The 25802-nt window shown below is 35.8% G+C and overlaps 3 protein-coding genes across 8 annotated transcripts; 1 reads left to right on the plus strand and 2 right to left on the minus strand.

Moving 5' to 3' along the window:
* Positions 1-1297: 1297 nt before the first annotated feature.
* On the minus strand, positions 1298-14586 carry LOC143153690 (ornithine decarboxylase). 5 transcript variants are annotated; one of them, XM_076325142.1, is made up of 11 exons: positions 14159-14586; positions 11130-11303; positions 10806-11043; positions 10652-10728; positions 10385-10558; positions 9941-10280; positions 9651-9865; positions 9252-9460; positions 9075-9124; positions 5198-5319; positions 1298-1894 (listed from the first exon to the last, which is right to left on the minus strand). In XM_076325142.1, exons 3-10 carry the CDS (start codon positions 10990-10992, stop codon positions 5207-5209), a joined length of 1365 nt encoding a protein of 454 aa, XP_076181257.1. In that variant the 5' UTR covers positions 10993-11043; positions 11130-11303; positions 14159-14586; the 3' UTR covers positions 1298-1894; positions 5198-5206. The 5 variants fall into 5 exon arrangements, with proteins under 5 accessions (XP_076181257.1, XP_076181258.1, XP_076181259.1 ...); XM_076325143.1 differs by lacking the exon at positions 5198-5319 and having other exon boundaries at positions 14159-14579; XM_076325144.1 differs by lacking the exons at positions 5198-5319; positions 9075-9124 and having other exon boundaries at positions 14159-14575.
* A 1348-nt stretch (positions 14587-15934) lies between these two features.
* Positions 15935-17015, minus strand: LOC143153814 (transmembrane protein 14C). The gene is made up of 3 exons (XM_076325391.1): positions 16781-17015; positions 16393-16579; positions 15935-16332 (listed from the first exon to the last, which is right to left on the minus strand). The coding sequence occupies exons 1-3, from the start codon at positions 16854-16856 to the stop codon at positions 16260-16262; spliced, it is 336 nt and encodes a 111-aa protein (XP_076181506.1). The 5' UTR covers positions 16857-17015; the 3' UTR covers positions 15935-16259.
* Positions 17016-17699: 684 nt separating this feature from the next.
* Gclm (Glutamate-cysteine ligase modifier subunit) lies at positions 17700-19434 on the plus strand. Of its 2 annotated transcripts, none has more exons than XM_076325312.1 (6): positions 17700-18047; positions 18201-18246; positions 18346-18463; positions 18567-18766; positions 18842-18956; positions 19036-19434. In XM_076325312.1, exons 2-6 carry the CDS (start codon positions 18235-18237, stop codon positions 19182-19184), a joined length of 594 nt encoding a protein of 197 aa, XP_076181427.1. In that variant the 5' UTR covers positions 17700-18047; positions 18201-18234; the 3' UTR covers positions 19185-19434. The 2 variants fall into 2 exon arrangements, with proteins under 2 accessions (XP_076181427.1, XP_076181425.1); XM_076325310.1 differs by having other exon boundaries at positions 17707-18047; positions 18201-18263.
* Positions 19435-25802: the final 6368 nt, after the last annotated feature.

The raw sequence follows: 25802 nt of genomic DNA on the forward strand, positions 1-25802 counted from the left end.
TTATTTTCTAGAAGATCCTCGAACAGCATTGCGACATTTTTAAAGACATCTTTACGTGAAAAAACAATATTTCAGTTAACTACGTAAAATAATTCCAAATATCCACAGGACGAATTGCAAGAATCGCAAGAAATTAGAAGCAAAAATATTTCTTTTAATTCCATTTATTTTCTAGAAGATCCTCGAACAGCATTGCGACATTTTTAAAGACATCTTTACGTGAAAAAACAATATTTCAGTTGGCTACGTGAAATAATTCTGCAGTGCAAACAGAGCTACCTTGGTTCTTTTTTTTTTAAGTATCTCTTAACGTTAATGCACGGAAATGGTCCCCTGTTATTACCGTTAACTCCTCCATTCGACCCGAACGTCTCTCGGGATCTCGCAAGATCGAAGGCTGTCGATTTCGTAAAGGATTTCACCTTCTTGATGGTTACCGCGAGAAACAGAAATCTTGTAATCCATCGATATCCGCTTCGATGATTCATCGACTTCTCCTCGTCCCTTTTCCTTTTCTTTTTTTTCTTTCTTTCTCGCGTTTCGGACTCATCGGACGCTCGAACAATCACGCGTTACGGTATAATTGATCCTGACGCACGATGCGGACCGAAATAATACCGATTTCGATACAATAAAATGTCCGATGATCGATCAAGCCTCGCGACAAAACGTTCGCATGCACAGTGATCTTATCTTTCGCGAACAATAGAATTCGAAGAACGATAAAACGGAAAGACCGGTGTGGCATCAGGATGGTACGTATCTCGCGTTGAAATTTTCCTAAGTATGAATTTTGCATTGTTTACGATTAATTATCGAAACGAAAAACACGAATCAAGAGATTTTGACGCGAATAGGATTTTGACGAAACAAAGCTTCGTTCAGTCTCGTTAAGTCGACCGTAAAGATACAAATAATTCAAAATCTTATCGAGAAAATTCGATCGTCGGTGTTCGAAAATTTTGGAAAAAAATTTTTATTCACGAAAAAAGTACAAAATGTCCGTAGGATAATGACGATCGCCTATCCCGGTCGTAATTTAAATAATTATTCCATTCGATCTTTACACGAACGAGGTATAAAGTAATTTTTGTTTCGATGAACAATCGCGGAAGGTTGATCGATTGGAACTGTTTAAATGGAGTATTTGGTACGTGCATGCAGGAATTTGAAGCGCGTTAAAAACAATTTCAACATTTTCACGAGGATTGAAAAATATTTTTTTTTTCGCTGAAAATACGAAACTGGGTATCGCGATAGAAAGGAGTACACTGCTTGGAATGATTAAACAAACGTGTTCCTGGACTAGAACGAAAGAAACATGGTGTATTTAAGTATATACGACGTTACATGAAAATAATTTAAATCCCCTCTTCTCTCTAATTTCGTTTGGATTACATCGTATTTTCATTCGATCAACATACTTCTTATCGAGTACAGAACATGATCCATCCAGAGTTAAACGTACCAATAGTAGCGTAATCGTATGTTTCATTGCGCGTCTAATTCACACGATACATTTAGAAACTAACATTTTCGCTAAGTTTTTATTCTCGGGAGCTCAACGGTTCTATCCTGAAGGGAATTCCGGTTCTATCGATCACACGATTGAGAAAGATCCGTGAAACGGTACCGTCTATCCCAATGTACAACCAATGAACCAGAACGAGGACACACAGATCCTGCAAGGTCCTTGGTATCCCTCGGGACAGATCTCTCGATCTCCCGACAATAGTTCGCGCGATATACCGAAGCTGGACTAATTCTAAGTAGATAGGCAGTCGTATGCAAATACTCTTATCCGTCGTAACTTTGAGCGCACCTACGACGTAATTACGAGACCTAGTGCCTAAAGCCGATCTTACAATTGATAGACATCACGAACCCGGGAAATCTGGAACATACAATGCAAAACAGATAGAGTACCGTACAAACGATTCGAGTGTCGTGGGAATCGATACCAAACGACTTGCCTGACGCGATACAGGCGATCTAGAGTTCGTCTAGCCTGATGTACAACATTTTGGACCTTTCTCGACAGCCAAAGTTACCAAAGAACGACGCTAGATTCGAGAATCCGAATACAGTCGATCTTGGACTTTCGACACGATACTCGAAACAATAGACTGGACCCGTGAAATCGATACAGTCCACCTTGGATTCGTGGATCTCGGAACAACGGATCCTGGACTCGTAAGATCGTTACGGTCTACCTTGGACTCGTGGATCTCTAAATAACGAATCTTGGATTCGTAGAATGAATAGAATCTATTCTAGGTTCGTGGATGTTGAAATAACGGACCGTGGACTCGTGGAAGCGGCTAAAGTCAACTTTGGGAGTACAATGGTCCCCAAATTCACGGAATCAGATACAAACTTAGATTCGTAGAACTCGACACGATGGATGTTGAACTCCGGAGACTCGATACGAACAGTGTGGTCGTGACACTGGACGAATACGAGTTCAAACCCGATAAGCCTGTTGAAGATAACAATAAATCCCAGGAAGCAGATAGAGACTGCTCCGGAGCGTTCGAGTTTCCTCGAGAACCCGAAATTCCCAATATTTCTCATTTTATTATCAGGGACGGGGGAAAAGACAGGTTCCAAGCCCACGAAGGAATAATGTATTCGAGGTTTCGAAGGTATCCCGATGGTATCGAGAGTCTCGTCGATTTTCTTGGACTCTCGAGGCTCTCGTGGATCCTAACGGTTCGGTTTCTTGAACTTTTGGAAACCGTCTCGAGTCCTTCGGTGTCACCAGGATCATTGGAGCCATTGCATCCCTCGTATCGTCGGGAACTTTGGGTATATCGTTAGAGATGCGTTCCAGAGATCTCCAAGACGGTTTAGCACCGCACCGAACGCTCCGAGACCCTTTGTTAGTTTCGTGTAGATTCGGATCTTGGAAACTGTCCGAGATACTCGATGTCCAGGTACTTCGGTACCTCCGAGAAGTTCTGGTATCTCGCGAACCTCGTATCCCTCGAAAACTCGGAGTACTCCGAGGTCTCACCGGGTCCGAAGAGGCCGGTATCGTCTGTAATAGATCCCGCGAGTCCAGGGTCGCCGGTATCCGGTTCGACGGGTCTACAATCGCGGGAACCGAGTCCCAGAAGTCTGATAATGCTTGTATCAGGTTCACGGTCCGTGGTTCTCTGTACCAAGGCCCACGAATCCTGTATCGATACGGTATCGAATTCCACGCATCGGACGTCGCGTCTATCCGCGCCTACAGGTCCGTTGATCTATATTTCGATTATTGGGTCAGAACGGGACAACGTAAATATTTACCCTGTTGTTAACAATACAGGGGGGTTAATAATACAGGGTATTGGTTAATGATAAAGTACACAAAATCGTTAATTATTCCTTCGAATAATAAATCGGATCTTTACCTCTGATTTTCAGGCGATAGTCTGTTCTCCAAGCGAACATTGCGATACTAAGAAATCGATCTTGGTACACTCGGTACCATCGATCTTGGTGAGCTCTTGGTACACGGTCCATTGTTCGACAAATGCTTGGTCAACGATTGATAAAAAAATATCAATCGTCACGGAAGTTGCATCAAATTACACAAACGTGTTGCTTTTCGAACGACAGATACGATTTATAATTTCGAAAGTGAAGTGTCAAACTTTGTCTTCGTTTTACCGAGAAAAATTCACGTCTCGTTCATTTTGTGTTTCGATGTTTCTTTTCCTGTTTTTTTTTTTCTTCTAAAGAATTTTATCGTCAATTTCGATACTTTGCGTTACGAAGAGGAAATTTTCGACAATTTTACCCAAAACGTTGCCACGTTTCGTTAATATTGTTTCGTCGAGAGGGTGGCGCTAGCTCACGGAATTGAATAGTCGCAACGCTAACGAAACATCGGTGAGTCTCTTTTAAGAAGAGGTTTCGTACACGGAAACCGCGTACAGTATCGTCCGGATCGAGAACTCGTCAAAGCTGCTCTCGAGACGGTGAAAATGAATACGTATCCGTCGTGTAATTACGAGAAACTGATAGATCCGTGACGGTTGGTAACGTTTCCGTAACGTCGCGGCAACGGAGCATCAACAATGTAATCGTTTCACCGGGTATCGCAATTATTTCGATCGGTGTATCCCCGCGGAAAATCACAACGTAAACGACACCACGGCTACCCGCAAAAGTACACATTTACCATAGAGAAACAATAAATATAAGCTACGGGAGGATTGGTAAATGTTGTGTAACCATCCGGTTAGACAATGCATCGCTAATAAAGCTGCAGTGTACCTTTCACAATGCACCACCGGAAACCGTGACTGCGAGAACTGTCCAAAACCTTGGCCAATCGAGATCTCGATCCACGGTGCGTTTCATCGAGACATCTCGTCGGACGACCGCGCGATAAACGATCGCGTGATAATTAAAATCGATTCGTCCACGTTACGATACCTACACCGTTCAACTTAAAATCGTAGACCCACCGATAATCGTATCGCGCGGTAGCACGATCTTACACGAGTGCGTTTATCTTGATCGATCTTTTAGTCATCCGGCGTAAATTCCAGGATTTACTCACCTCCCGCGTACCATTTATAAAAAGAAAAAGCACGTATCTGGAATATGTATTTATAGCCGCGCATTAGGTGGGAATCTTGGCCACCCGAGATCGAACCGGACGATAGAATCCGGTGAATTTTTATACTTATCGCGAACGGGAACGGTCGTTACTCTTTATCGATAATTTGTATTAGGAAAATCCGTGGTTCGACCGCGATGTTTATCTCGATTCCGATGCGTATCGATCCACGACGACGGAATTTTTTAGATAATCGATACTGCATCGTAAATTTCGAACTGCACACCATGGACACTTCGATATCGTAATTTTCAATGTACGAGAACGAACCCTGATACGAACACTGAATACCAGAGTTGTGCGAATCGATGAAACTGTGCACGGAATTACCAACTAGCATCGATCTTTTCAACTATGCGATTGCATTTATTGAACGTTCTCGAACATGTTCAGAAGCTTATTATCAGTATTGTAACGAGTTTTAGAATTAATGTTTCATCGATGTACGGGTTATACGTGTCTACTTAAGCTCAAAGATCGTTAAATTAATTGGAAACTTTGGAATTTCGTGTAGCTACGAATATCTACTCGGGGAGAGGGCTGGGGGAGGAAATCTTTTTCCTCGAGAAGTTTTACGTTTACCTGAAGATTTTAGGTAAAACATTCCCACGTTTTGCCAACATTGCAGCTGGCTACGTCGTGAGGGTGAAGACAGCTACGAAATTGAATAGCTGTTGTGCGAACGAAACGTCGGAATGTCTTCCCTAAAAGAAAGTTTTTAGATAGTTGTTGTTGTAAAATTGGTAAATGCTCTTTCAATCGAAACATCAAAACAAGCTCTGATTAATTGAACGGTCTAACGGATTTGTTAAACAGACAAAAACCAACAATTCAAAGAAACAGGTAAAATTATTTCAAATACGATCCTAGCTCGCGAATAGGTACATTTTAAAATTCCAATTGACCATTACCGTTGTATCTGAAAGTATTGTGTACAATTGAACAATCATTGATGAAAAATGTATACTTTAAGCTACACTCCAAATCGGGAAAAAAAAGTGAAGAATGTTTAATTTCTATTCTAATATCGAAACTGAATTTTTGGAAGTCTATTCTTTTGCAACGAACTTTATTTGCAGAAAAGATTTTCTATTGACACAACTATGGTAATTCTCTAAGAGAACTGTTGTCACGCTCTAACTTCGTAAAAATGATATACTGTTCCTATTCACAAAGCACGGATCTAAATTGGTTAGACGTCTAAACAATATACGACAAACGATAGAAATGTATCGTGTTCGAGTCGATTTGAAATAAAAGGGTTAATAATCACGTAACACAAGTGGCTCGATTACGAAAACGGATGTAATTGCACACGTGTCAATTTTCTAATAAGATACAATATGCGAACTTCTGTATTTATTTTACGAGACTCTTCATTGCGGAATTATTAATCAAAATTATCTTGCGCGAGATTTGTTACGGAGTATTATATCACGACGGTACTTAAAACTTCTATTTTCGATACATTCTACGTTAGTACTAAATCTTTAAATCAACGAACCACCACGTTTATCTAAATCGCTATCGTAGACTTGTAGCAACTTTCCTTATCTTGTATAGTATCTAAAGATTACTAATCGGTTGAACTTAATTATCGAGTAGTATCTAGACTTTTGTAAACAAAGAGATTATTAATGAGGAAATAAAAGTTGGAAATAAGTGTACTGACTTTGTATATTTCATTACATGTATTCATTCATTAATAATAATTAATTAACAATAATAACAGCTGACTTATAATACAATGAGTAATAATTAATAAGAAACTAATTATTTTTCCTTCCTGTGACAGCTGCCTCAATGCCCTAAAGTTCCTAGCAATCCTACAGAGTTCGTGTTTTTGGTAATTGAAATGAAAAAAAAAAAAAATCAAGAAAGTAGAAACGTTTGTGCTTGTAGTTGTTATACATAAATTGGACACGTACGTCACCTTCATTGTTATTGATTACATTTTTTCCCCATAATTTTTTTTTTTTTTTTTTTTTTACATTTTTCCTTCGTTTTTAACCACGAGATAAATTACAATAATCGTTTAAATAGTCTGCATGTGTATATATATATACACATATATGTATATGTATATATATATATATATAACTTAAAAAAAGTAGTAGTTTCAATGTTGAGTTATTTATATATATAAATGACTCAAGATTTAAACTACTACTTTTTTTAAGTTTCATATAAATCATGTAAGTAGTATTTGTGTTTTATAAATTTGTTAGAAAACTGTATGAAATCGTTACCATAACCACGGACTTCAAATCCTTCGAAAAACCACTCACAAACATTGCGATAATTATTTTTGTAGCTAACACTTCCACTAATTCATACTTATATGATTTATATTTAAAAAAGAAAATGGCTTTAATGTTAATGTTAGACGTGCAACCCGTAAATACTTACGAAAAAGTTAGATAAACACTTTTCTAAATATTTGCAGGCTTATATGGAATATGTAAGAAACTACATACGTTTCTAGAGCAGGGATGGGCAAAAATGTATTTCAAAGTGTATTTGAATGACGAATACCTTACCTCTTTAATTTATATGCTATTCGTAATTAAATACTTAAAAGTATTTACCTGCTGCATTTGATAGCTGTGCAATTACAGAATACTTTTATTTAGCTTCACAGTCGGATACCGAATACATTAGTATTTTCAATTCAAATAATTGAATAAATGCAGAATACTTTATTCGGCTTCAGTCTTTGATTCATTTTAATCTAGTAACGAATAATGAATACACTTTTATCGGAACAATTCAATGTGCGTCATAATCGTTTACGTGCATTCGTTATGAGTGTGAAGTTTGCTTTTTAAATTTTGTATAAACTTTTATCGTAATATAAATTTTTTATAAATTCTTAAACATTGCAAATTCTTATAACTTTTTTTATACATTTTTCATAAATTTACAGATTTCATTATTCATAAACAATTTATAGATTTATAAATTTTTTACAAATGTTGTATGAAGTTTCTATAAATTTATTATTATAATTATTTATTTATTAACTCATAAATAATTCATCAATTTATAAATTCTATATCCATTTCGTGTACACTTATAAAACATCGATTTCATTGTTTATTAAAATTCATTATTTATAAACAGATCATAAGTTTATCAATTTTCTACCCATTTTGTATGCAGTTTCTATAAGAACATCGATATAACTGCTCATTTACTTATCAAAAATTCATACATCTACGAATCATTTATAAATAAATGAATTATTAAATTGGTAATTCTCTGGAAATTGTATATATTCGTAACTTTATAATCTGTTTATTAATAATTCAATTTGTAAATTTTTTGAAAGCTTCTAAACCATTTTTAAAGTATCTAAGTTTCTAAAAAATGTGCAAAGAATGTACATTATTTTACATCTATATAATTATTTATAAACAATTTGAAAAGCAAACATCACACTGATACTATATGCACACAACCTAAAACAATTGTGAACCTTTTATTCATCAGTGAAACTAAACATAAGTACTCTTTACTAATACAAAATAATGTATTCAGTATTTGATAATGCAATGAATACAACTTGGAAGAATATTTAGTATTCAACAACAAAAACAAATATAAAATGTAAATCAATGATCATATTTGATCAACACAAAATATAATACTTCAGGTTATTCGTCATTTGTTTTAAAAACTGAATACATATATTCAGTATTTTAGATTTCTTTTAATTACAAAATCATTAGAAAGTGCCCATCTCTGTAATCTAGGGAGATATACTGAATATTCCTATACAAATATCTCAACGAATCATGCAGCAAAATAACATCTACAATATTTTTACGATTATTTTCCAACAGCTATCTGAAAACATGATTTACTTGTCCATTATTATAATTTATACGTATTATCTCTCGATTATTTAGAAGCAACACAAACCTATATCGTTTCGAAATAGAAATAATTTGCACGTTGTTAATTTTTAATTTAAGCGAAATATATAAGCATTTACCTGTTTAGTCGTATTCATTTTCTTAACAATGACACCAAATGTTAGTAATGCTTCGTGTTCATCAAAGCTTGAAATAAAAGCGAAAGATCAAAAAATACACACAATAGTATGTTTATCACTTTTAAACTAACAAGGATAAATATTAAAAAATATATAATCACAAAATTATCAACCTCAAAAAAATATCTAATTTAAAGTTTCGTCATGATCGTGTGTTTAAAATAAAGATATGATCTTTCGCGGAAATGCTAAAGATTTTTTTTAGTATGTTTGCCGTATTCGTGACGTGTTTCAGTTAATTCAGAGGATCAACTTCAACGTAATCGCAGATGAATGATGATGGTGTATTAGTAGTATCAGCCAAGATTTCAGTCGACGTCAATTCAACGTTTGGATTACGCCATGCATTAATATCAGTTCCCCCAATATTCAAACCAAGTCGTAAATTAGCTTGTGTATTACCAATAACAAAATGGTCTTCAGTCAAGGGCAAAGCACCTTTTAAAAGAAGCCTGTAAAATACATAGGAATGAAATATGTTTTGCGTTATTTTGATAAAGTAAATACTGCAATCAAAATACATTAAATAACTGTTATATACGATACAATAATGTATAAAAATATTGTGTGTTAGCCTACCAAACGTTTTTATCAGCAACAATGTGAACCTTTGGTACAGGGAATCCGTTAAATGGAGAAGCAACTGGTAATGTATATGCTCCCATGTTTTCAAAAATTATCCAATCACCAATATCCATTTCATGTAATAAAACATTTTCCACGACTTGATCCAAACCATCACAAGTTGGCCCCCAAATACTTGAGAGAATCATTTTTCCATAACCTTTCTGTTAATGTCAAAGTGTTTATTATTAAAAAACGAATCATCGTTCCATAATTTTGTTGTTAACGTTAAAATGTTTACTATAAAAGACAAAGAAAAATTTAATACTTTAAAGATTCTTAAGTATCAAATTGTTTCTCGTCTTTTAATAACATATTTAAATATTGCAATTGTAAGCACATCAAATTGCTTACCTTTAAGGGTATAGGAGTAACATGCTGATGATCATAAAGTAAACAGTTAAACGAGCCATAAACGCCATCATTAATGTAATACATATTGTGCGTAATTGTATATGGTAAATTTTCATTGCCACGTACTGAACGTTTGCTGTGAATGCTGGTTGCAAGTGTAAATGCAGATGCAACATAAAAACGACCAGGTTCAGCAATTACGTGAACATCATCAGCTGAAAATTATCATCGTAAATGAACGAAAACGAAAATTGAAAAACTTACCGTAAATGATTATAATAATTACTTACTGTTGAAATACTTGTCAAGTGCTTTATTAACAACATCGGCAATTTTGTCAATGCTTGTGCCTTTATTTCCAGGATAGCCACCGCCGATATCCAATAGATATGGTTTATAACCAAGATCTATTGCTAAATCAAATAATGTTTTAGCAAGACCTATAGCTTGATAATACACTGGTGGATCCTGACAGCCGGATCCAACGTGAAAACTGATGCCAACAACATTAAGTCTTAACAGACGTGAAAGGCGTAAAAGGTTGGGGGCTTCGTATACAGGCTCACTACCAAATTTCATGCCCAATTGACATTGAGCTACTTCTGCATCGCAACGTATTCTAATAACAATCTGAAATTAACAAATTATGAATTGGACAAGTTCGAGGTACAGACGTTGACATGCATAAAGTTACTTTTGAAATTCATAATTAAGGCAGAAATGTTTCTTATTACTTTTGCATCTGGATGCAGCTTCTTAATTTTATGTAACTCGCATTCATTGTCCACTGTCATTACATCTACCCCAACAGCAGCAGCATGACGAATATGGGATGCTGGTTTAGTTGGATTTGCAAAGATGATTCTAGATGAGTCTACTCCAACATTTAATACTTTATTAATCTCCGTCTATAAATGACAGTAAGAACGAGTTTCAGTTGGATTGTCTATCTCAGCTATCTATTACCTAGTATCGGTAACATACTATCAAATTACACTTACTTTTGATGCACAATCGAAACCAATACCAAGAGCAGCTAATACCTTAATTACAGTTAAGTTGTCGTTACACTTTACAGCTGAAGTTTAAAAAAGGAATTCATTAATATTTAATTCACAATAGAATGCAACAAATAATAGTTTTTAATTATCTTACCATAATATGGGTTTACACGTGGCATTTTTTCCTTCCAAATTTGATGTTTTCGGACAATGTCACCAATATCAAGTACATAAAAAGGTTCTTCTTGCAATCCACTTAGTGCAATATCTTTAATGACACTCATAACATTTGACGCACTGTCCAAGACATGAATACGTTCGTCCAGATTTGTGACCTTCATGTTGATTATTTTGAGTTTCTAACGGGTACTCTGTAGGCACTAGGCAGCAAACTATAATGTAAACATTATTAAGTTATATAATATTGAAAAATACTCTATCAAGTTGATTCCATAGTTTGTCAAACATAACTACATACGAGGCAGCTGTCAATAAGAATTATGTGTGTCGTGAAGAGGCGGGTTAAGACAAGATCACTATGGGGGTGCTAGCAAAGCCACGGGGGCTCTGCGTTCAGGGCTAACTTCCAGTTGCCGCAGTTATTCACACACCCACCAATAGACTGGCCTACCAGCCTATCGCAGATAGAACCCTGCAATGAAAGAACTTTGTTTTTAGTGTCATAGCACTATTATTAAATAGTTTTCAAGTAAAATTAATTAATTGTGAATAATGAATAAGTAATGTATTACTACTTTCTAAATTTTTAATATCCTGTACTACCATATTTGTTTTCACAAAACAGTTTATTAACATGAAACTTACATAAAGTTGTATGTCAATATTGCATACATTAGTATAATGTAATAACTATTCAATGAAATTTTTATTTTAGCACATTTCAATTGCATTTATTAGAATTCAAGTTATTATGATACTCAAAATGTGATACAAAAATCCCCTAATAATATAGTACCATGGAAATATAATACTTGTCAGAAGTTGTGAATTCATACTTTATTTCAAAGAAATTTATCCAATGGATAAATTATTACTTGTCAAATATGAAAAGTTATTTTTCCTTCTTCGCACTTGTAAATTTATAGGATAATGTTGTACAATACTTGTGTATTTATTGATTGTATAGAACAAAAAAATACTAAAATTTGGTCAATCTTTTATTACGATATAAAAGAAATTGAATAAATTCTTGCTCTATACAAATAAAAATTATGCAAATATTAATTACATTGTTCATCTACAATATTACTAAATAAAAAGATACAACATTGACAGGAGAAATTGTTTTAAAGTTATTTACATGAAATAATACTTTTTTATACAACATATGTCTTAATTTTAAATAAAATTAATGTTAGAATATATTATACTATGTATATTAGAAAATTTCAGTTGACATTTGATTTACATAATAAAATATAATTGAAGCAAGTATAATTCATTTTCTATATATCAATATATTCAGTGGCATATGGTCAAGGATTTTGCTATATTCCCAAATTTAATTTATCTTATCATATTTTATCAGTACTAATTATATGTATTTCTTGGCAGACTTAAGGAGATACCAGTTTAAAGCTTTTGCAAAAAAGATGTTAACATAAATTCTATATGAGTTTTTATTAAAATTTTCATCATTACTTATGAATATAGATAACTTTGCCTTGATAAGATCATTATAAAATAATTGTAAAACAAGTTATAAATTAATGTAAAACTAGGTACAATGCTTATTTCTTTTCTTAGAAAAGATTTTCAAAACTCACCTGATTTTTAAAAGTAATTCTTGTAGCTTTTATAACACGTATATACCAATAAAACAATTGTGTTATAAGTTTAGGTATGTTTAAGTCTTCGTAAAACAACTATCTTCGTAATAATTTAAAAGGAACAATAACACAGTAAAAACAAGAACAAATTACTAAGATATTACACTGCTTTATAGTGGCAAAATGTTGTTCGATGAAGAAGAGTTGTGTACCACCAAGAACACAGAACAATACTGAACCTGAAGTAACTATTTGGGCCACTATTTATACGAGAAAGATAAGTACTATCAGGCAGCCTTTGCGTGGTACCAAGTCTACTTCATGGAACAAAGCTTATCTGACGGCCAAGAAATACATGGTTCACAGAGAACCAATTGGATATGGAGGGGTAATGCACACGCCACTCAGAGATCAAGTCTTCATTGGGGGCATGGAAATACCATATTTAATCTATACTACGCTGTTGAAAATTGCTGATTACGATCATTCGTCAAAATCATTTGGCTGACATCTGATAACATCTGTGTAACATATTCACAGTTAAAATACAGGTGTGCATTATAACATTACATACATAATTTCTACATACATCACTCATTGATCACAGTGCTTCAGGAGAAAGTATTATAAATCCATATACAAAATTAGAAAATTTAAAGGAATAATGTTTTATAATAAAATATATTCCATTTTTATAAATGTATTTCACATATCATAAAGTATATGGTACGATAGACCAACCATAAAAATAATTGATTGTAATGTTATGTTTAATATATGTACTATTATTAAATTTTTGTCCACCGCTACTAATATAATTTAATCATTCGAGGAAAAAATATATTCTTTTAAAAATTAAAATTTAAAAAAACAAATAGGTTGATATAACTTATAATTAATTTTTTTCAAAAAATGCATTTACAATTAAAAATACGTATTTATTAAAGGCAGGACATACATAAGTACATGTAATATGTATTGAATTGATTTTTAATCTTCATAATTATTAATACAATATTAAACATATGTGAATATTTAATAGGTTATCAGCGTAATATTAAATGTATATTATTATTTGTTATTAATAGTAAAAATATAAAAAATCAGTAAGAACATGACTAACATACTGACACATACTATCAATGCTTGGGGAACAAATCTAACGCTTGCACGTTAAAATTTGAATAAAACCCTCATGATTCATTGCGATTTTACTGGTTTACACAGGAAATATCAGACCGAGTTAGGTACTAGCAACTTCAAGATAACACAGTATTGAAATACAAACTGCACCGCAAACATAATGTTGCTGAGATGGTACAATGTTTGCAAGTAAGCTGTACTATTATGGTAACATGTATTGTGCTAAATGTATATTTTGAACTCGAATCGATGAACGTTGAATATGACACATAAGAAATATTAACGAAATCGAAGAACGCACCGGATAATGCAGAGATCACGAAATGAGATTGATGTAGCAATTGCGTACGCTAAGGAAACGTTGTGCAAAAGAATGGTAAAAATCATGATTTATCAGTCCAGAGAAATTTATCGTTTCGGTATAGATCAATTTTCCTCAAAAAGCTCATTAATAGTACGGACTTGTTAAGTAAGTGATAGCGAAAATTTTCACGTGACAGACATACCCTGCTGACATGACTACACCGTATGCTTAAAGGGATGATGTCGAATATGCATTTATGTGGACACGTACCTTATCAGATGATCGCCACCCTGCGGGTCGGCACTCGGTTATTGACGGAATGATGGAAGTTTTCGGGGACTGGATCTCAAAAATCAGTCAAATCGCTTGATGAAGGTTGAAGCTTCGTTCGTATGGAGAGTAATGCTTGTCGAAGTCTCTCGCAACCAATTCTTCGTTAAACGTTTCGAGAAAAAACATTCGTTTGCTCGTTCGTAACCGCTTAACAGTTACGAGTGAATTTTTACGCACCGATCGAATAACTCGATAATCGTAATTTATTTCGTGAAAATTCGTAAGACCTGGTGAAACCCGTAAAACCTCCTCCCACGGACACACCACCGAGCAAGAGCTCTCGGAAAGGTTCTTAAAAGCATCCAGAATGAAATGCGTTCGATTTTGTAACTCGAACCTCGAGCTTTTAACTTCGATAATCGTGTGTAATCGATTTCTCGAATTTAAATCAAAAACTTGTGCTAAAATCACGTCGAAACGCGGGATACTGTTTTTATACCGATACTTTTCGGTCGTTTCTTAGTAACCTTAATAAAAATAGAATTATGTGAATAATCTTACAACGTTATATCGATATTCGAAAATTTCAATATAACACTTGGTTAATTCACTGGTCTACATCGTGATATTTTCACTTCGTGACATGCACGAAAGTATTTTGAATCATTGCTATTTTCAGGATATTTTTAATTGTAGTTCTACGAAGCTATTCTAAAAGAATAAATGGAAGAATGTCAAATACATACATACACACATATATGTGTATACTGTGTATACATATACTTAGTCTATGTCAGAAAATGTTGTATTTTTATTAAAACTTGTATTTTTATTGAAACGTAAAAATTCTGATAGGTTTGATAAGATTTTTGGTCGTTTGTCATGACTCATGAGTGACAAATTGATCCATATTGAAGTAATTTCTGTATTACGAAACACATTACACATTTCTTTCTGATTTGTATGACACAAAAGAACCAAAACGATTACAAATTAAAAGAGTTTACCGAGTACGAACATTACATAACCTCTCAATATAAAAATATAAATTTCAATTAGGCGCTTAGTATATCGATGAATTCTTTTAATGGTACTTACAAACATTTTATAACCTTTTTTTATAATCACAGAAATGAGATAAGTTATTTAGCTGAACAGTTCTTACAAGATTATTTTATTTTTTCTTCATTTAACAATATTTAATAATATATAAAATAAAAGTATGTAGAAAATAATTTTTTATAAAAAAAAACATATAATGTACTATTACAATGTATACAATGTACTTATTTGTCATTATACTTAATGTATCATAAAATTATTTATTTGAAAATCATATTTGTACATCTTTAAGATTTATCGGGTTGTAAAATGTTAAATAATGTAAAAGATAAAATTATATAGGAAAAACATAAATACATGAAATATAAAATAAATTAATCGAATGTTAGTCAAATCCACAGCACTTGAATTTTCAGCATATAAGTATAATGTAAAAAATGATTAACAATAGGAAACATAGTTTTGATAGGTAAATGACTGTATTGATTCAGTTCATATGGCAATTGATAAAAGTTAACGTGTTACAATATAATGACGTGTAATATTTATTCTATGATAAATGCTATGTTGATACAAATGTATTGCATATTTTATTAGCTGTTTAAATAACACCCATATGTCTCAGTATAAATACATGGATCTAATATAGAATTATTACCTCGACGATGTCAATCCATAGCATTGTCTAATGGTAAATAATATAGACAAACATAGCGTAGCTAAAAAACCTTTTGTAATTCATTTTTCATTACATGATGTACATATAAGAAGTATGAATTTTTGTAACACTTTCTTGCATAAGAGTATAAAAATGATAATTACATTACTTTAAGTTATTATTACAAAGTAATATTTAAATTTCCAACACATAGTCCCTTTTACCAGCAGGATATACTGCATAGATATATGCTGCATTTATTTGTATAACAAATTTAAATTATACTATTCATCATACATCTTAGATCTTATCTATTACATCCAATTAAAAGATTACGATTATTACACTCATTAAATCCAAATGAATAAGAATTCTTATTTACTGTGCCTTCACAGTATGAGTAGTTGATGGACTAAAATATCTGGCCACAGTTCTGACACACATTGCAGCACTGAAAGAACAGTTAGTAATGTTCAATATTAACACATGATTAAATTATGTAAAGTATTACCTGAGCAATGTGATTAAGGCTGGCATTACTTTACCAGTCTTATAAAAGCGATAACCCATCATTCCACTGAGGGTTGTACTTGCTCCTAAAAAGACAGCAACATTGTTTGGATCTACTGAAGTCTGATAAGCTCCATAACCCAAAATTGTTCCATAAAGAAGTCCAGCAGCCAAAGAAGGAATCGAATCTTAAAAACAATGATTGATTTTATATCTTATCACAAATGTGTTTACTAAGTGATACTTTTAAAAGCTAAGGAAGTCACGAATAAGAAAGTAGATGGTAAAAACAGTTATTTAGATGCTATAAAAGTTCAATTAATACAAGTGACGTTCATTTTATCATTTACGAAAGAAAAAAAATTATCATTAAAAAAATTGTAACCTACTTGACTTTACATAACCGAATATGCCGCCGGCCGCTATTGTGGCAGCGTACGTATACGCAATCAAATCGATAGGCATTTTATATTATATGATTATAGCTTCGTTATTTTTCTGCAAAAACTGTTAACACCTACACTACCGAACTGCGAATGATAAACAGAATGTATTTATTTTTTTGCATATCACAGTTGTCGTCGTGGTGTGTCCACTTCATAGAGAGGTTTTTTAAGTCTTACGTTATTGCAATTATTGCGCAATCTCTTGCAAGACTCGTGCTTCCAGTATAAGATTGTGATACACCAATGAAATAGCTACTTTCGCGTTGCTCTCATTGCTTCATGAATTTAACACGTGCCTATTTTGAATCAAATTTGACCAATCGCTTTGTAACTACAATACTATGAGCGAAATTTAAAACTTAAAATTTATTTTAATAATGTGATAATATTTTTATTACATGTAAATGTTATATACAGTACATATAAAAAAATGCCTTAAATTCTATCGAATATGCAGACTAAATTTATTATTAAGTGTGTAAATGAAAGAAATTGCGTGATATAACGTATATACTCCAGTCTTTTATAAATATGAAAAATATTATAAATTATGTAAAGATCGATGCTCCAATGTATTAAAATTGTATCATTCCTAAGCAATAATGTAACCATGATTTAAAAAATTAATATTATGTAAATATAAAAAATTGTAGTAATTTTGTATATGCGAACAACAATATATTTATACTATAAAATTAAATTTAATGTAACTTTAATTCAACGTCAGAAAAAGTTATAAATTTAAATCAGTAATTTATAATTATATAATATATGATTTAAGAAAACTAATGACTCGCTTAACTACGTAAGCGGTCTACAAGTATGTATGTATATATTTTGTACTTATCGGACATGAGTATAAATCAAGTAATTTGACAGAAGTAGTGTATAATTTAGGAAGGTATACGAGTGTATGGATACATTGCATAGATCTTTAGATGTTATGGTTTACGCCACATTGTCTGTGGCTGAAAAATTGCCTTGTCAGTCACGTCATCTCTGATTAAATTCATCACGAGCAATTACTCGTATATCTTCGATACGTGGTATCAGTTTTTGCAAGACGTTGGTTAGTCATCCCATACCCGTTCGCTAGTATTTAAGAATTTAGTTCTCTACTATGTTGTCGCAAAATATATTAATACGAACTGGAAACATACTTTCCTTGAACGAGCCAAAAACAAAAACAAGTCAAAATCCTACGGATGAGGTCAGTTTATAAATGAATTTTAAATATAAAATAAATAAAATTTGTGATATTCCATAGATACAATCATAATTCTTCGTATAGCTACATCGAGGTTATGAAGTTTTCAGTATTGAAAAATATTTGTACTATTATATATTTGAAATCTCTTTGCAGCTAATCGAAACACTGAAGATTGTGCTTCGAGACAATGAAAGCAGTGGTGAGAATCCATTAGTTGTACGTAGATCAGTTTTTGTTTGTTTTTTGAAACTTTTAAATAACATAAACATTGAGTTTCTGAAAATTTATTTATGTTTAGATTAAGGGAAAAGAGGATAATGTTTTGCAAGACATCAACAGAGAGGATGTCAAGATAACCGTGAAGGTATTTATGTATTCACCCGATGTAAATTTATTGAAAGAGGCTATAGACCAAGGTACCAAAATCATATTTTATTAAATACACTGTTACTTTCACATTCCATTCTTTACACAGAATTGTACACGTATTATTAATTTTATATTATATTATGTTTTTAGTCTGCAATTCCTTGAACACAAATGCTATCGAATCTTTGGTTATCGCGTATAAAGGCAGAGAAAATTCGGAAGAATTACTAACATCTTTAAAACAATTATGGACCAAAGTAGAAGAGTACGTTAAAATTGGTAAATTATCGAGCGTTGGTTTAAGCGATGTCAGTACAAATGAATTTATCGATTTGTTTCACTGGGCAAATGTAAGATTGTTACAATATTTATCCATGACTATATTTTTACACGTTACATTTATTTCATATTCTCTGTTTATACAGATAAAGCCTAATATTATACAAATTGTCTTAGCTACGTGTTGCGTTGTACCAGCAGCTTTACAGGAATTCACTAAAGAAAACGATGTGCAGTTATTAACCCACAGTGATCCTGGCGGTAAGTAATATATAAGATTTGACGTTGTATACAAGAAAAGTAAATATGATTTTCATTTATTATTGTTTTTCATTTTCAGAGATTCTTCCAGAAGAAGAGTTAAACGAAATACTTGACGATGCTAATGTTAGTTTATATTGGGTCACAAGATATCAAGTCTATCTGAAGTGTCGCGGTATTTTGTCTTCAAAGGGTTACTTGGTATACATGAAGAAAGTAGCAGCGTAATATTATTTTTAATAATAGTATTATTATAATTTTTATAACATACATTATGTTAATATTTAGAATTATGAAATATTGCAAGTATTAGTATATAATACACGTACAATTAATTATTAAATGTTTGTTACATTTATAAAATGATGTAAGATTATTAATGTGATTAACAAACTGTTGCAATAGTTAATGTCCATTTTGTATGTATAAAATTGATTTTATATGCACATTTGTGTAAGTAAACGTTTAATTCATACGATTGTAGCAATGTTATTATTACACAATACTCTAATTCTGTTGCACCATTTTTCCTGGTTATTTCCCTTAAGTATAAGTTGATAACGAAGAATTATCTTCTTGACAGCGTAAAATAATACAGTTTACAAACGTATCGGAATATGTGAAATCTTGGATATATGTATACGTTTTGCCAATGACTAGTGAGCGCAAAAATACACGTAAAGCTGCAAAAGCGGCGCGAAGACTGAATAGCGTTGGGCATGTACAACTCACGAATCTTTGAAGCAGTATAGTGCAAATATACTGGTCGATAGTTACTCTTTCTTTACAAAAAATGTTTACCTTAATTCATTATATTATATTTTTTTCATATCGGTATAAATCAATACACGAAGTTTCAAACTTTTTTTAAAATTTTGAAAGCACGAAGAATGTAACAGAAATATTTACAAAGTAAAATATTTATTTTACAAAAAGGCATAAAAGTCATTACATAATTTGAATACGGAATAATTTCAATAGTTTTTTTTATTATTCAAATTTCTCTGAACGCTCAAGAGCGCAACTATTCCAGAAATCAAGAAACAACCGTAGCACGATTCTTAATATCTTTTCGCCCGTAAGTAATTGAATCAATTTCAAAAATAACATCCGTACGAAATTTATTTGAACGAGAATTACTATTCGAAATATTTCAAACTGATGTAAAATAAATCGATCGAAACGTTGATCAATTATTTGTAAAAAGAAAAACAATGAAGCCAGTATTATGAAAATTGTTTGAGTGAAAAATTGGTAAGAAAAAAAAATGGAATTTATCGTTAACGACGCGTCGATGCGTCTATGCTTCGATAACACGGATGAGAAAAATGATCAAGAATATCGACTTGGATCGTTTCCATAATCACCGGTAGAATTGAATTAAAAAATTCATCTTCAAGAATTTTTACTCTCGGATAAAACCGAGAGTATTTAAGTAAAGTAGATGTCATCGCCGATTGATCAAAAATCTCGCGTCGGGCAGAGTTCACAGCCATCGCTAGCGGTAGCCGATCGGGAGTCCGCTAGGCAGCGGGGACACAAGGAATCCTTCGTTTTATGTGTGCGTGTGTGTCCCATCGTCGTCGTCGGTCGTCGTCGTCGTCGTCGCAACTACCGCCGGTCGCGGTCGCGGTCGTCGTCGTCGTCGTCGTCGTCGTCGTCGCAGGCCGGCTCGATATATGCGGGCCGATTTTTCGTTTTGCCACCGGCTGCCTTCGGATCTTTCCCTTTCCTGCGCGTTCTGTTACTCCGCTCCCGCTCCGGGGCCCTTTTGCGTTAAGCCGCACCGCGTGGCACACACGGGGACAACGAAACGATGGGACGGGACTTCGGGGGACTGCGGATAGCGTAAACGCTCTTCTCCGCTCCCTTGGTTCGCTATCTGCGAATCGCTCTCTCTCTCTCTCTCTTTCTCTTTCTCTAACCCGTACTCTCTTTCTCGCGCTCCCTTCGCTCTTCCATCCGTCTCCGTCGTTCTCTCGCTCGCTCCTTTCCCGCAGCACGCACACCTTCTGCGTTCATCATTCCACCCTCTCTCTCTTCGGCTCACGGTCCGCCGTTCTACTTGAACACATTCGACGGCCGCTCCTTCCCTCTTTCTCCTTTTGTCCCTCTCCGCTTCTCTAACCGGCCGATACTCCCTCTCTGTTCACCGCTTTTGGGATCAGTCTCTTTTCAATGCTTTCCCGTTCCTCCTTCTGGTCACTGCGAAGCGGGCGGGGTATGCGAACGCCGCGATACTATGTTATGCCTCCGGACCGCGGGTCTGACATACTTTGTATGTTAATGCCACATAATGTCGGTTTTGTTCCTCTTTTCAGCATTTATTTGTTCGGCTCCTCGGAGCTTTTGCAGGGGCGCGCACGAACCATAGTTCGTACCGCGCCTCGATCGCTCTGCTATTTCGCGATCTGACTTTTCTATTGGGTTGTAACGTACGCAACGTCCGTCGGAAGACGGCCAACTCCAATTCTACGGATGAAACTCCGAGCGGGGTCGGATGTGCGTCAAACTGCCAGAAGAATTCGCAGGACAACGCGGCGTTAAACGTTACGACAGAATTCGGTCGTTTGAACCGTTGGATCGGTAACTAGAAATTAGGCTCGAAGCTTCGTAAATTTTACTATAAGCGTTCGTCGAATTTTTACTCGTGTTCCGAGAAAAGTTTCGAAAAATACGTACGCGCGTTGTCACGGATCGTAAAATTAACGAAGGTTTGAGCATTCCAGGATTAACGTCGATTCAGATGTTTGGCGCATCACGGTTCAAGAGTTGTTTTTTCTTTTTTTTCTTTTTACTCCGCCCATCGGCACCCCGTGCGTCATTGAAATTCATCCGGAAGTCGTCAAGTTACGAATCGGCCGATCCCTGTCCAAGGATCGTCGATTGGATCGGTACAATACACGCCCACACTTATCGAGAGTTAAATATAGAAGCGGTTTCCTCGATAGCGAATCAAGGATTAGTTCGCTTTGAATCAATTTTCGAAATTATCGGCACTCGATGCGTTATCTGTACGAGTCTATCGTCGGTTTTTCCACCTAGAGGATCGCCGACACTTGAATTCGATATATTTTTGTTATTCGTTTCGTTCTCTCCGGTTGAAACGTTAATCTCAACTGCGCCATTTTCCGCGACGCAACGAATCAGCTTAGATCGCGCTAGGGCTAATGCAATATTTCCTCGTTGCATAATTGTGTAATTTGCGTAAACCGTTACCGAGTTTCGACGAAACCTGGTACATCTCCGATAACGAATCTCATCACGGAGTGATGCAAGTTCCCGAACTTCTACCGTAAAATAATTATGGCTTGCGTTACCGCGTAGGTTGCGCGTTCTCGTGCACAGTCGTTACCTTGTTCTTACTTAATCAAACGAATCCGAGTAACTGTAGGTAATCAACGAGTTCGACGGCGCTTGAAATCAATTTAAAAGCAGAACGATTTAATTAGCGTAGGAATCGCAACGAAACAATGCGTTACGATGCGTTAATTGTTCGTACACACTATCGCGTGCTAATTAAATTAGTGTACAATAAGAATTAACATAACACCTAACGCATTCCCTCGAGACACACCGGGCGTGGAACTCTACGTTACGTGTACAATACTTCGAAGGCTGAGTAAAGAATTCGTCGAGTGTTGCCTCGTGTTCTCGATATAAATATCGTTTTTGTTCGAACGTGTTCCTTTTTCGCGATACGAGTATTGCGTCGATACGCGCATATTAAAAGCTTCTGGTAAGACCACGAAAACCGGCCCGAATACTCGATTAATCTCTATTTGCTCGAGGATTACGACTTAAAGTAATCGTAAACTCTTTTCGCTATCGCTCGTACTTCGTTCCTTCTCACGTGCTCCTCTAGTCGCGCTCTCTGGTGTTAATCGAGGGAATATTTAATCGCGAGAGTAATTCTAGCTTTCTTACGCTCAACTATCGTAATCGTCCGACAGTTTGGAAACATTGTACGAAATAATTGTAAAGACAGCTCAACGAAATGCCTAATTGTTCGTAAGTACCAATATGGAAGTTGAACGTTTGGTAAATATTTGACAATATTTTTCACCTTCGAGTCTCTCGAACTCTTCAGATTTATCCTACTATAAATTCTATACAACGTTATCAACGGTTTTACAATTGGTCGAATAATTGTGCTTATTACATTTTTTACATTTTCGTTCGTTGTTATATTTTTACGCACAGCTTTAAGAGCAGTGGAAAAAACAACTGGAGAAGTTCTGAAGAACAGAAAATGTATAACGATCGTTGCGCACTGGTTCCCTTTTACATTAAAGCGGAAGTCCAGCGACAATTTGCACTTGACGAGAAATAGGAAATCGTGATTGGTTAGGACCGTCGATACGAAGGAAAAATTTCCCGTTAAAAAGAACGAAAAATGAAAGAATCGAAAACGTAAGCGATTTATGCGATTAAAATTGTTGTAATTGAGTACGTTATTATCAAGGAGCAATTATTCTTAAACAAATCCGTTTTTTCTCTTGATTTATTACGCGGATTATGTACGAGAAAATAAATCGAACGTTGTTGCGAGCGAGCCTTTGTTTTCGAGGAAAACGACTTCGAAGAATCTTCGAATACACGAGCACTTGACCAACGATTAGTGTATCGAATCTCGTTACACACCGTACCTCGCTCGATCGTGTTTACAAATGGCGTCGTTGAGACTACTGTAAACCTACAATCGAAGCGCCGAAGAATTAAAAACAATGATCGTTCCAGCTTTCGAAGAGTGAACGACGCAAAATACGCTACACGGTGCGCAACGAGAATTACACTTTACGGTGGACAATTACGCGTGCAACAATGCGAACAAATTTCTGACAAATTTTTATAATAAATAGCCGAGTACGAAGTGTGTCTCTTCGTACGTCGAACCTAATTTAAATGGGATCGTAGTACGCGATCCGATACCGAAATTATTCACGGCGGAAACGACGCAAACGAACCGAGTCGGAAATCTGAAAAAATTCGAATTCGTCGTTTCTTTCGCGTTACGTCGATCTACGTTCTAAGAATACGCGAACAAAAATGATCGAGTCAAGATAATTCTATGATCACCATCGGTACATTTGTAAACACGAGAACGCGTTATATGGCGCGTAACCGCGCTAAAGGCGGAAACACATTATTGTCGCGTCGCACGGAGCGTGCGCCGCCCTGAGAAATCGGAGCGCGACTTTGCAGTTGTTCCTAAATTGCTTCGTGGCGCACTCTTATCGTCGAATTTACGTACACTCGCGTCACGTGACCGCGCAGATCGCGCCTCGCTTTCCTCTCATTTTCTGTCGAAAAATACGCTAATTGCTGATACACGCCGCGAGTCTCGTAATTACGGAGATCGGAATATTCGACAAGCGGCACGAGAAGATATAAACAGAGATTGAAAAAAAAGGAGAAGTTGCGCGACCATGTGAATTACGCGACACTAGTGTGTAATTCCGTAGTTCACAGGTTAGAGGTTTCGTACGTCGTGTACGTTCGTGCGACGCGACGATAACGTTTTTTCCCCCTTCGAATATCAACCGAGTGGCACGCATTCGGCAAACCGATGCCTTAAACTCGTTTTCTCTCGAGAACGAAGACGCGTTTGAAAAAAACTTCGTTTCAAGTTTTCGATTCGTTTCTCGGAGACGCTTTTTAACCTCGTCGATGACAATTGACCGTTTTGCGCGTTACGCGCGACGACGAAAATCCGAATGAAAAAAACGAAAAAAAAAAAAGAAAGAAAGGAAAAAAAGGAGCAAAGATGTCGAAGGAAGCGTGCGCGCGGACGATAGGCAGACCACGGACAAAAGTAACCGTCATAAATTTCTCGGTGGACGAATTAGCAGTGGTTCCGAGTTTGGTAGCGATTACCGGGAGTACCCACTAGCCGCATGCCGCATGTAATATAGACCTGCTGGAACGCGATCCCGCGTTGACAGGTGATGCAGTCGCGGAATTGCCTCTCGCATCGAGCGCATCTCACGGTGTTCGTGAGCAAAGTGCCTCGCCGTTGATGTTTCGCTAGCGCACGGCCGCGGGAGCGAGCGAGTCGGACGCGGGGGTGGGAGCGAGAGGGGCGGCGGGAGCAAAGAGTATCGGCGGGGACCGAACACAGAAGCGGCAGGGAACGGCAGTAGCGAGTAAACGCAAAAGCGCCCTCGCTCGCTCCCGCGCGATGCAAAGACGGGGTATAAATAAGCGGCTGTCGTTTGCGGAAGCAGAAAACGGGCAAAAGGACAGAAATAAAGAAGAAGTCGAAGAAGAAAGGGAGGCAGCGACAGAGAGAGGAATAAATAAGCCGGGGCGGGAGAGCGAGAGGACAGGCAAAAGTAGAAGGAGCCCAGAAGCAGTAGCAACGGGCAGAAGCAGAAGCGGCCAACGGGTCCACCGTTGAGTCCCTTCGCCGGTTGCTTGGCCGACCAACGTCCCCGAGATCCACTACTTTTGCGGTGTACGACCGTCCTCGCATTGAAAACTTTCCAGCGTGTCCTGCCTCCTCTACGAACGCGGCAGGTGTACTTCTGTCTCGTTATCCGGAAGGCCTCTCTTCCTCCTCGACGGCGATGCGTTCGAGTAGAGGTCGTAGATCACCTCGAGGATGTTTCGAATGTATTTTAAAGGACAAGTGATTTTGTCGTGGGAGGAACGGTGACGTAGATCCATTTAACGATCTCCGTAACGTTAATGAATGTGTTAGAGGGGAGCGAACGAAAGAGTGAAAAAGGTACACCCGGGACGGTGAGTGACGGTCGCCCCGCGCGAATCGTTTTCAGCCACGGCGCTCTCTATGGGTGCGTACGCAACGTCTCGTCTCGTCTCGACGCGACGCGACGCGACGCG

Source organism: Ptiloglossa arizonensis, chromosome 13 (genome assembly GCF_051014685.1).
Source record: "Ptiloglossa arizonensis isolate GNS036 chromosome 13, iyPtiAriz1_principal, whole genome shotgun sequence".
Taxonomy (NCBI): domain Eukaryota; kingdom Metazoa; phylum Arthropoda; class Insecta; order Hymenoptera; family Colletidae; genus Ptiloglossa; species Ptiloglossa arizonensis.